A 12,626-nucleotide genomic window follows, 5' to 3' on the forward strand; every position below is an offset into this window, starting at 1 on the left:
TTAGCAGCTAACAATGCTACTGTTAGCCGCTAGCAATGCTTCCGTTAGCAGCTAACAAAGCTACTGTTAGCAGCTAACAATGCTTCCGTTAGCAGCTAACAATGCTAAGTTGTAGCAGCTAACAATGCTACTGTTAGCAGGAGCTTCAGAGCTTCCTGCTGGAGCTGAACTAAAGGAACATTTCACAGATTTTAAGCAGGATCTGATCCTGGTTAACCTGGTAGTTATCCTTGTAGTTAACCTGGTGGTTACGTTCTGATCCAAAGTGAACTGGATAAAACTGGACTGACCAGAGATTCTGTAGAAAACAGTTTGGTATTGAAGAGCCCAGAAGAAATAGACAAACATAAATAAACCAGTATATGGATACAATCATGTTGAACATTATATACTCCTAATAAAATGTCTGAACTCCTATCATCTCAGTCTGCTGAACCCAGTATCATCCCCTAGATATGATCTCAGCTTTGTGACACGGCCCATCATCCTGCTGGAAGGAACCATCAGAACATGGGTCCACTGTGGATACAGTCAGCAACAATACTCAGATAGGTTGGTTAAATGATGCTGACTTGGTTCTGAGGGGTCCACCACCAGTCTGAACTGTTGATCTAAGGCAGAATAGATCCATATTTTCATGATGTTTCCACCAAGCTCTGAACCGACCATCTGAATTTTGTAGCTTAAATCCAGACTCGTTGGACGAAGAAACATTGTCCAACCATTTCCCGGTCCAGTTCTGATTAGTCTCTGGGGATTCTAGGCTCAGTTTCCTGTTCTTAGATGACAGAAGTGGTACCTGGTGGTCTTTTGGTGTTGTAGAACATCTGCTTCAAGGACTTTCAGAAAGCTTCTTGAACAACCTTCAGGTCCACAAAGATCCCATTAACACAAAGCCAGAACTTTGTGTTCTGTCTGGGGACTGATTCAGAAACTCCACAAGTTCTTTTTAACCAATTTTAATATTACACTGAATCTGACTGACTGGGTTCAACTGGAATGTGTGACTTGACTGAAATGTAAAGTGAAACGGCGCTATAGAAATAAACTGAATTCAACTGAAGCTGAACTGAATTCTTCAGGTCATCTATTAGAGTAATACAGGTCCTTCTCAAAATATTAGCATATTGTGATAAAGTTAATTATTTTCCATAATGTCATGATGAAAATTTAACATTCATATATTTTAGATTCATTGCACACTAACTGAAATATTTCAGGTCTTTTATTGTCTTAATACGGCTGATTGTGGCATACAGCTCATGAAAACCCAAAATTCCTATCTCACAAAATTAGCATATCATTAAAAGGGTCTCTAAACGAGCTATGAACCTAATCATCTGAATCAACGAGTTAACTCTAAACACCTGAAAAAGATTCCTGAGGCCTTTAAAACTCCCAGCCTGGTTCATCACTCAAAACCCCAATCATGGGTAAGACTGCCGACCTGACTGCTGTCCAGAAGGCCACTATTGACACCCTCAAGCAAGAGGGTAAGACACAGAAAGAAATTTCTGAACGAATAGGCTGTTCCCACAGTGCTGTATCAAGGCACCTCAGTGGGAAGTCTGTGGGAAGGAAAAAGTGTGGCAGAAAACGGTGCACAACGAGAAGAGGTGACCGGACCCTGAGGAAGATTGTGGAGAAGGGCCGATTCCAGACCTTTGGGGACCTGCGGAAGCAGTGGACTGAGTCTGGAGTAGAAACATCCAGAGCCACCGTGCACAGGCGTGTGCAGGAAATGGGCTACAGGTGCCACTTTTGAACCAGAAACAGCGGCCGAAGCGCCTGACCTGGGCTACAGAGAAGCAGCACTGGACTGTTGCTCAGTGGTCCAAAGTACTTTTTTCGGATGAAAGCAAATTCTGCATGTCATTCGGAAATCAAGGTGCCAGAGTCTGGAGGAAGACTGGGGAGAAGGAAATGCCAAAATGCCAGAAGTCCAGTATCAAGTACCCACAGTCAGTGATGGTCTGGGGTGCCGTGTCAGCTGCTGGTGTTGGTCCACTGTGTTTTATCAAGGGCAGGGTCAATGCAGCTAGCTATCAGGAGATTTTGGAGCACTTCATTCTTCCATCTGCTGAAAAGCTTTATGGAGATGAAGATTTCATTTTTCAGCACGACCTGGCACCTGCTCACAGTGCCAAAACCACTGGTAAATGGTTTACTGACCATGGTATCACTGTGCTCAATTGGCCTGCCAACTCTCCTGACCTGAACCCCATAGAGAATCTGTGGGATATTGTGAAGAGAACGTTGAGAGACTCAAGACCCAACACTCTGGATGAGCTAAAGGCCGCTATCGAAGCATCCTGGGCCTCCATAAGACCTCAGCAGTGCCACAGGCTGATTGCCTCCATGCCACGCCGCATTGAAGCAGTCATTTCTGCAAAAGGATTCCCGACCAAGTATTGAGTGCATAACTGTACATGATTATTTGAAGGTTGACGTTTTTTGTATTAAAAACACTTTTCTTTTATTGGTCGGATGAAATATGCTAATTTTGTGAGATAGGAATTTTGGGTTTTCATGAGCTGTATGCCAAAATCATCTGTATTAAGACAATAAAAGACCTGAAATATTTCAATTAGTGGGCAATGAATCTAAAATATATGAATGTTAAATTTTCATCATGACATTATGGAAAATAATTAACTTTATCACAATATGCTAATATTTTGAGAAGGACCTGTATGTCATCCAGGGCTGATCCAGCTGGAGGCCTGAGGAACAGGTTCAGTTGAAGGATCATAGTGAACATCAGGACCTCCTGAGAAGGTCACTGATTCAGCCTGGAAATGTTCCCAACTTCTCTGAACTAAAAACCCAGAGTTAAACTGAACCTCAGAGTTGGTTCTGTTCTGTCAGAACTTTAACTGGGCACAGACACCCACACATTCATTCCCACCCAACACTTCCTCCACTGCTCAGGCATCTGATGAAGGGAGAGATGGAGAGGAGAGGAGGAGAAGAAGGAAGGAGGTTAGAGGAGGTGGAGAGGAGTGAAGGAGGTTAAAAGAGATAAGAATGGTGAAGTAGTTGCCATGGTTACAGCCCCCCCCATCCCAGCCTGAGAGGCTTGGTTGCTTGGTAACTGACATCGCTGAGAGGTGGCGGAGCCAGAGTCAATTCATAAAGACAAAGAGACGTTTAAGTTTATGCCCAGTCAGGCTCACTTCCCCTGTGTGTCACGTTCTGACCCGGTTCTGAGTTTGTAACGATCTGCCTGCTCACTTTTTAGATCCTGAACTGAGATTTGGCCAGAGCTTTGGTCTGAGATCAGAACTTGATTAAGGAGAATGATGAGGAGACCCAAGTTCTGACCTGAGACCAGCAGCAGCAAGGAGGACATCAGTTCCTCTGCCTGAACAGCAGTATCAGAGAAACCCGGTTGGGGTTCAGGTCGGAGTTCTGATCTGGTCTCTCCATCACCAGGATCGTGGAGCAGCTGATCTGGTTCTTTTCCTGCTAACAGCATAATGAATAAATCACCGGATAAACTGATCTTAACGTCTAAAATGTCACATAGTGGTTTGGACTCATAGTCAGGATATACAGAACCAGTCCTTAACCAGGCTATACTATTCAATTCAGTTTATTTATATAGCGCCAATTCACAACACATGTCGTCTCAAGGTTCTTCACAACAGTTAGGTTCATACATTCCAATTAATCGTAACCATTGAACAGTTCAGTCAGATTCAGTTATTTATTCAAATTGGATAAAATGTTTTTCTATCTAAGGAAACCCAGCAGATTGCATCCAGTCAGTGACTTGCAGCATTCACTCCTCCTGGATGAGCATGTAGAGACAGTGGACAGTCACTGGTGTTGACTTTGCAGCAATCCCTCATACTGAGCATGCATGTAGCGACAGTGGAGAGGAAAAACTCCCTACTATGGACGACCAATCCTGCCATAAGTAAGAATAAATACAGAAATAAATTAATGACTCAATAAAATAAATACTGGCACAAAAAGTGGCTAGAAATATAAATTAGTGTGCCATAAAATAACAGTAAATAATAAAAAGAGATTAATTCAATAATTGAGCAATTACTCTGATATATATATATATATATATATATATATATATATATATACTTATATATATATATATGCCCCGGGAGGGGCACTATGCAGCACCCCAGACAGGGACACCAAGAAGGCTGGGTACTCCTTACTACCGCTTGGCCCATAGGCCGAAACAACAGTCACAGACCTGTCCCCAACCCAAAGGCGCGGGGATGCGACCCTCTCATCCACTGGGGTAAACCCCAACACGAGACAGCTGAGCTGGAGGGCAACAAACAAACCCACCCTAGCTCGCCGCTTCTCTGCATAGGCCACTCCAGAGTACAAGAGAGTCTAGCCTCTCTCAAGGAGATGGGTTGCAGAGCCAATGCTGTGCATGGAGGTGAGCCCACACATATTTCTATTCGATATCTCTGGACCTCCTGCACAAGGTCAGGCTCCTTCCCCCCCAGCAAAGTGACATTCCACGTCCCTAGAGCCAGCCTAAGCATCTGGAGATTGGGCCGCCGAGGTCTCCACCTTCGTCTCTGCCCGATCTTCTTTGCACCAGTCCCTCATGGTTCCCCCTGCAGGTGGTGGGCCCACTGGGGGATGGCCTTGCGTCTCTCGTTTGTGCTTGACCCAGCTGGGTCCCGCGAAGAGCAACCTGGCCACCAGGTGCTCTCCGACAATTCCCGACCCCAGGCCTGGCTCCAGGGTGGGACCCCGGCTCCGCCTTACCGGGCAACGTCATGTGCCCCGTTTGTGTGGTCCTCATGAAGGTATTTTGAACCGCTCTTTGTCTGACCTGTCACCCAGGGCCTGTTTACCATGGGAGACCCTACCAGGGGCATTTAAGCCCCAGACAACATAACCTCTAGGATAATTCGAGCACTCAATCCCCTCCACAACGTTAAGATGGCGGTTCAAGGAGGGGTATCCATTACTCCAGTCTGGATTTCCTCCTGTGATTGTGAGGAAGCCATTCCTCCCAATAACAACCCTCCATTGAAGGGTGTTATTGAAGTCCCCCAGCAGAATGACGGAGTCCCCGAGACGGGCACTGTCCAGCACCCCCGACAAGGACACCAAGAAGACCTGGTAACCCACACTACTGCTTGCCCCGTAGGCTGAAACAACAGTAATTCACTGGGATAAACCCCAACACAAGATGACTGAGCTGTGAGGCGACAAGCAAACTCACCCCAGCCCGTCGCCTCTACCCGCGAGCCACTCCAGAGTAGAAGAGGGTCTAACCCTAATGGGTCTGAAACTGAACTTGAATTTAAAGCCACAGTAAAGAAAAGTTTCAGGTTGGAATTAAAAGACTGCTGGACCCTACAGGTTGGTCCTGAGTCTAGAGGCTACCACTGCAAAAGCCCGGCCTACCCTGTACTTCAGTTCGGACCAAGGCTGGACTAAAAGCATCTGGCTGAATGATCTCAGTGCTCTGCTTGAAACCACGACTCAACTACTTTAGTTAAATAAACTGTTTAGGATTGAATTGAATGAAATAATGAAAAATCCATATGAAAACAAACCGGCAGCCAAAGCAGAGCAGCGAAAACTGGACCTGGAAACTGGACTTGGTAAAACACCAGCAGGACACACGGTTTGGCACCAGGACCACATCAGACTGGGTCCTGCTTGAAAGATGCAGGATTCAGAGCAAAAAAGACAAGGACCAGTTGGGTCCAGGTCAGACACAGTGAACGTTTTGTGATCCTGGTAGGTTCTGGTAGGTTTCGACACCAAGCTTTATCAGAACACGCTGCCTTTAAGATGAGAACCACAATCTGCAGTAACGGTTCATTGGACCTTTTATAACATCTGGTTCCAGCCCTGCTAACAGCTAGCTTCAGCTAACACATGTGAACGTGACAAGCTACAACACACACACACACACACACACACACACACACACACACACACACAAGTGAAGGCAGCAGGAGGCGGGAGGCGGGATGCTGAATTACGGAGGCAGCACACACACACACACACACACACACACACGCCAGACATTAAACCAGGCTTTGTCTCTTTAAGAGGACTGAGACACATGTTGGACCAGGACACGCGTGTGTTCTCCGTGTGTGTGTTTGTGTGTGTGTGTGTGTGTGTGTGTGTGTGTGTGTGTGTGTGTGTGTGTGTCGGCTGCATGCGGTGCTCAGCTCTTACCTTGGTGGTGAAAATGCAGAGGCAGTCCATACCCCCCCCCACACACACACACTCACACACTCTCACACACACTCATTTCCACACAAACACACACACACACACACTCATCTCCACACACACACACACACACACACACACTCAGGCTCTCTCTCTCTGTGAGTAAATGCTTGCTCGCCCGCTCTCTCGCCCCTTCTGTCCCTCTGTCTGTCAGCTGTAAGCAAAGGAGGAGGAGGAGGGAGTGATGAAGAGGAGAACCAGTGTGTTGGGGGGGAGCACCTCATTGAGCCGAGGTGGAGGAAGGTTGAGAGACATCCACTCAGAATGAGAAAGAGAGAGGGGAAGGTGGGGGCTGGGCTCCTGTTGCCATGGTGTTATGCAGCTGTTCGGCTGCTGATGCTGTTGCAGCTGTTGCTAGGTAACAGAGAGAGGTGTTGCCATGTGGATTACAGAGTGAGTGGGTGTTCTTACCTGTCCAGGTGTGTGTGGACGGCTTGACGTCTGGCTCTCACACACCGTCAGCTCGTAAAACTCCTGGATGTCTGTAACACACACACATTCGGTTTGGACCAATCACGCGGCTGCTCCTCTGTCACATGTTGCTTCAGGTAGGGAAAAATGTCCTGACTGGAGCACCTGGTGAGATACCTGGTGAACCCACTTCAGCAGGTGAGAATGAGTACAGGACCAGTTTAGAAGGATTTCTGGCACCATTTAAAGGCTCCATTTCCTAAAACATCATTGAAGAAGAACATTCAAACATCTAAAGATGCTTTGAGGATCTCAGTCCATGAGGAGCTTCAGGGGTTATTTTGTCCTTTTCTTCTAGTAAGGTCTTTCAGCTCCCCAGTGATGAAAGTTTTTTCTATCAGCGTCAGGGATTGGATCTCCACCTCTGCTGACCTCCCCTTGGGGAGTACCACAAGGTTCTAACCTTGGTCCTTTTTCTTCTTGTTCCTGCGTCCACTTGATTCTGTCTCCTAAACACATATTTGCTTTCATTATTACGCAGATGACTGCCAGGTTTATTTTCCTCTGACTGCTCAGTAAGATCCATACATTTAACTCTGATGGTAGAGCTGGAAAAAAGTTCTCTAAAGTATTCCCTGCCCACTGTGGTTCTACCAACCGCTGATGGATGATGGTTCTGGATCCAGTACAGGGTCTCTCATTTGTTCTGTAATTCAATCTCACCCAGTTATGGAATGAACCATAACGACTCTCAGCCAGTTAGCTGTAGCGTGTCTGCTGAGTCTGAGAAGATTCTGTCTCCACATCTGATGGAAATTCAAAGAAACACAGAGAAACTTAGAACATCTCATCTAAATCCTGTTTTAGGGATCTCCCTGCTGTTCTTTATCTGTTTAAGATCTGCATTGTGGTCTGTTCAGTGATTTATACTAACAGTAGTTGTAGTTCTAGTTATGGATCTATTTTTAGTTCTAGTCGTTCTAGTTAGCTCTAGTTCCAGTTGTTCTAGTTCTAGTTGTTCTAGTTGTAGTTCTACTAATAGTTGTAGTTCTAGTTATGTTTCTAGCTGTAGTTCTAATTATGGTTCTAGTTCTAGTTCTAGTTATGATTCTAGTTTTAGTTCTAGTTGTTCTAGTTGTAGTTGTAGTTCTACTCATAGTTCTAGTTGTTCTTGTTCTAGTTCTAGTTCTAGTTGTAGTTATGTTTCTAGTTGTAGTTCTAGTCATGGTTCTAGTTGTAGTTCTATTTCTGGTTGTTGTTCTAGTTCTAGTTGTTGTAGTTTGAGTTGAAGTTCAAGTTGTTGTTCTAGTTGTTCTAGTTCTATTTGTTATTCTGGCTCTAGCTGGAGTTCAAGTTGTTCTAGTTGTATTTGTAGTTCTACTCATAGTTCTAGTTGTTCTTGTTCTAGTTCTAGTTGTAGTTCTAGTCATGGTTCTAGTTCTAGTTGTAGTTCTATTTCTGGTTGTTGTTCTAGTTCTAGTTGTTGTAGTTCGAGTTGTAGTTCAAGTTGTTGTCCTAGTTCTAGTTGTTCTAGTTCTATTTGTTCTTCTAGCTCTAGTTGTAGTTCAAGTTGTTCTAGTTTTAGTTCTAGCTTTGGTTGTAGTTCTAGTTGTTCTAGTTCTAGCTGTAATTCAAGTTGTAGTTCTAGTTTTTCTAGTTCTAGATCTAGTTATTCTTTTAGTTATGGGTCTAGTTATAGTTCCAGCCATAGTTCTGGTTGTTATTCTAGCTACCCCGTATCTCATTAGTCCACATTCCTCGTTTCCTTGGTGATGTTTTCTGCAGAGATGTTTAATATTCTTCTAATTAACCTGGCCGCCTTGTTGTTCTCGATTTTATCCCTTAGTTATTTCACATTCTTTGCTGGATTCTGCTGTTCTGCCTCCCTGGTTCCTGGGCTCTATTGGTCCTCCTGTATCAGTTTGTTCCTGGTTCTTCATCCTCATCATCCACTATGAATTGACCTTTTTCCTGTTTCCAGTATTCAACAACCACCCTCAAATGTGATAACTGAGTTGAACTAGGTAAACTGGGGTGTGTCTGAGTGTGGTGTTACCCAGTAGAGCCTGGAACAGGTCGCTCTGGAAGATGTTTAGCAGCTTCTCAGCTCGACCTTTGACCCCATCAGCAGTGTCGGCCTGGCAAGCCTCCATCGCCTGCAGAGCTCGCTCAGTATCTGAGGGGACACAGCCATCAGTTCTATTGGTTCTAATGGTGAGTTCATACCCAGACTGTCTGTAAAGGTTGGTTCAGTCTCTCAGACCTCAAGACATTACGAGTCCAGCAGAGTGAGAAACATTTGTTGCAAAGTTTATGGTTTTCATGGATGTCTTGAAGATATAAAAACTTGGATGACTTTAAATTTTCTGCTTCTAAATTTAGACAAGACAGAAGTTGTCGTCTTTGGACCGGAGTCTTTAAAAAAGAAACTGCTTAGTCAATCACTTAACCTGGATGGCATTAAATTGATCTCTGATAATAAAGTAAAAAACCTTGGTGTTATTTTTGACTAGGACATGTCATTTAAATCCCATATTAAACAGGTTTCTAGGATTTCCTTCTTTCATTTCTGGAATCGGAATCAGAATAGGAATCAGAAAAACCTTCAATGCCAAAACAAATTCCTCGTACGTGTGAAATCATACGTATGAGGAATTTGGTTTGGAAGTACGGTGCTACACAGAGACAAACATACAGCCAACTAAATTAAATTTGAAAATATGCCGTTAAAAACAAAAACAAGTAGTGTAGGAATGTTATGAGAAAAATAGAGCACAGCGGCAAATATTAAAAAATACAATAACAACAATATGGAATTAACTGAAATAGTATTTACATGCCCTGAGATATTTGTACTATTTGCAAGGAGAAAGTGCCAGTGGACCAGGGCCTTGATAATGAGGCTAGCTGCAAATGGGAAGAAGCTGTTTTTGTGGCGAGAGGTTCTGGTCCTGATGGACCGCAGCATCCTGCCAGAGAGGAGAGTCTGAAACAGTTTGTGTCCAGGGTGGGAGGGGTCAGCTGCAATCTTTCCTGCTCAGAACATTGCCAACATTAGAAATATCCTGTCCAGGAGTGATGCTGAAAAACTAGTCCATGCATTTGTTACTTCAAGGCTGGACTATTGTAATTCTTTACTATCAGGATGTCCATAAAATGCAGTTAAAAGCCTTCAGCTGATTCAAAATGCTGCAGCAAGAGTTCTGATGAAAATTTGGGTTAGGGTGAGTGGCGACCCAGCGGTTAGAGAGGTTTGCTTGATTTGAATCACACAGAGTGCCACTCTGGCTCCCTGAGCGCTGCACAGCAATCCACTGCTCCCTATGGGATGGCTTCAATTTGGAGGACACATTTCAATTCAATTCAATTCAGTTTTATTTATATAGCGCCAATTCACAAAACATGTCGTCTCAAGGCTCTTCACAACAGTCAGGTTCATACATTCCAATTAATCCTAATCATTGAACAGTTCAGTCAGATTCAGTTATTTATTCAAATTGGATAAAAAGTTTTTCTATCTAAGGAAACCCAGCAGATTGCATCCAGTCAGTGACTTGCAGCATTCACTCCTCCTGGATGAGCATGTAGAGACAGTGGACAGTCACTGGTGTTGACTTTGCAGCAATCCCTCATACTGAGCATGCATGTAGCGACAGTGGAGAGGAAAAACTCCCTTTTAACAGGAAGAAACCTCCTGCAGAACCAGAACCAGGCTCAGTCTGACACTGAAGTGAAGCTAAAATAGGAGAAATATCTATTTTCCTCTTTTTAATATGAATAATGATCTTTATTTGTCTTTGCTATTGAACAGTCCAGTGAAAGGCAGATCCTTTAGTTATCAGGCTCCTCTCCTGTGGAACCAGCTCCCAGTTTTAGTCCGTGAGGCAGACACCCTGTCTACTTTTAAGACTAGGTTTAAAACTTTCCTTTTTGATAAAGCTTATAGTTAGAGTGGCTTAGGTTATCCTGAGCTATCTTCCTTATTTTTACCTCCGTCTTCCTCCCTCCCTGTTGTATGGAGTAAGGGGGAGTCAGGTTTAGCCTAAACCGGCTCAGTTATGGTTGAGGTCCAAACACACCCTCCATTTCTGCTACCTGTATGACCCCTTCTCTTTTCCAATGGTTATAATCAGTCTGACAGAGAGAGGTATCCCAATCCTTGTGGTTTTTAGTATAACAATGACCATCAGTGGGACCCTTTATGAGGTTCCTTGAGACGACATTGTTGTAAATAAGCGCCGTTTAACTAAATAATCTGAACTGAAACTTTCTCTGTAGTTATGCTGCTATAGGCTTAGACTGCTGGAGGACATAATGACCTCTTTCACCCTCTTTGCTACATTCTCATACTACTCTCCAATTTTGCATTATTTGCTGTTATTTCAGCTTTTAACTTTGTTCTCTCTTTTCTCTTCCTAGAAGCTACACCTGGCCTGACTCTGTCTACCTGTGACACCTTTCTGGAGAGGGGCATCGTCTGATCTTCTGCTGGCAACAACTTAATGCTCACCTTCTACAGATGATCCACATGGCCCTGTCTTTCAGTGTTTAACCCTTTCTCTCTCCTAGACATGGCTACTGACTGAGCTTCTACTGTAACTAACTATGTTCTCTCTTTCAGACTCTAACCTTGAAAACTGGATCAGAGTTTATCTGTTCTTTCTTTCTAGATGAAACGACTAAAGGAGCTACATCCATTAACATTTACTTTTCCTTCCCATAGAAAGTACTCCTGGATCAGTGCTTCTTTGTTCTCTTTGTGTCTCTGCTCTGTTCTCTCTAACCTCCAGTCGGTCGTGGCAGATGGCCGCTCACACTGAGCCTGGTTCTGGTTCTGCTGGAGGTTTCTTCCTGTTAAAAGGGAGTTTTTCCTCTCCACTGTCGCTACATGCATGCTCAGTATGAGGGATTGCTGCAAAGTCAACCCCAGTGACTGTCCACTGTCTCTACAAGCTCATCCAGGAGGAGTGAATGCTGCAAGTCACTGACTGGATGCAATCTGCTGGGTTTCCTTAGATAGAAAAACGTTTTATCTAATTTGAATAAATAACTAAATCTGATTGTTCAATGGTTAGGATTAACTGGAATGTATGAACCTGACTGGGAACCTGGATGATTGGACTGAACTGACTTTGTAAAGAGCCTTGAGACGACGTGGGTGTATTGGCGCTACATAAATAAACTGAATGAGTTGGATGACTGAAACCTCAGACTTAGACTCTGTTCCTGTGAGCTATCAGCACTCTGTGCTCAGGTCATGTGACTCGGGTCATGAGACTCGAGTCATGCAGTCTCCTACAAACCTTCTGAGAGGTCACACCAGTACAGCCAGCAGAGTTTCCCTGCTTGGCCCAGTTTAACGGTTTTATCCAGTAACACCCAGACCTCCCAGTTTCATCATGGAGACTGTCAGAGGTCAGAGGTCACAATATGATGATAGCAGGAAATCTAGCTAAAGAAGAAGATGTAGAGAACCAACCGATTGAATGAGGTCATTGACAGACAGAGACATGGAAGAGACAAACAGACAGAAACACGGAGCAGCGTCTCACCTTCCTTCTTCAGCGGCATGTTGTCTCTCTGATCCACACAAATCCTCTTTAGGGATTTTACCGACTCCTGCGCTGCATGCTGGGTAATGAAGTCCTAATCCTGAGCCCCTGTCAGCCCACGCAGACGCCCCACCCACCCACAGAGCTCTGAAAGTCCCGTCAGTTACTGTATCATCTTCATCAACATTGAATCAGAACCAGATCCTAGAATTGTGAACATAAACCCAGAATCATCACCCAGCATGAAGATAAACTGATGAGAAGGAACATCTAAAGAGCTCTGCTTCTGTTTCCACCTGAGCAGCTGTCAGTTTACCTGGTTACAGTCACTGTGGACCATCATCTTCCTCCTCCTGCTGAAGCACTGCCAACACCGCCCTCTAGTGGCCAACACCAGGCTAAACAAAGATTAAA

General features: G+C 44.4%; 1 protein-coding gene across 2 annotated transcripts in view; it reads right to left on the reverse strand.

Moving 5' to 3' along the window:
* Positions 1 to 12,246, reverse strand: part of LOC124880704 (disks large homolog 4-like) — a 47,744-nt gene extending 35,498 nt beyond the window's left edge. Inside the window, exons 1-3 of one of the 2 annotated variants that reach the window (XM_047385987.1) lie at positions 12,213 to 12,246; positions 8,717 to 8,836; positions 6,661 to 6,731 (exon numbers count right to left, since the gene is read on the reverse strand). In XM_047385987.1, coding sequence (XP_047241943.1) covers positions 6,661 to 6,731; positions 8,717 to 8,836; positions 12,213 to 12,231 — 210 coding nt within the window. In that variant the 5' untranslated portion in view covers positions 12,232 to 12,246. Of the gene's footprint in view, positions 1 to 6,192; positions 6,367 to 6,660; positions 6,732 to 8,716; positions 8,837 to 12,212 lie in introns of those variants that run through there. The other variant, XM_047385988.1, reaches the window with a different exon arrangement.
* Positions 12,247 to 12,626: the final 380 nt, after the last annotated feature.

Source organism: Girardinichthys multiradiatus, chromosome 14 (genome assembly GCF_021462225.1).
Source record: "Girardinichthys multiradiatus isolate DD_20200921_A chromosome 14, DD_fGirMul_XY1, whole genome shotgun sequence".
Lineage (NCBI taxonomy): Eukaryota > Metazoa > Chordata > Actinopteri > Cyprinodontiformes > Goodeidae > Girardinichthys > Girardinichthys multiradiatus.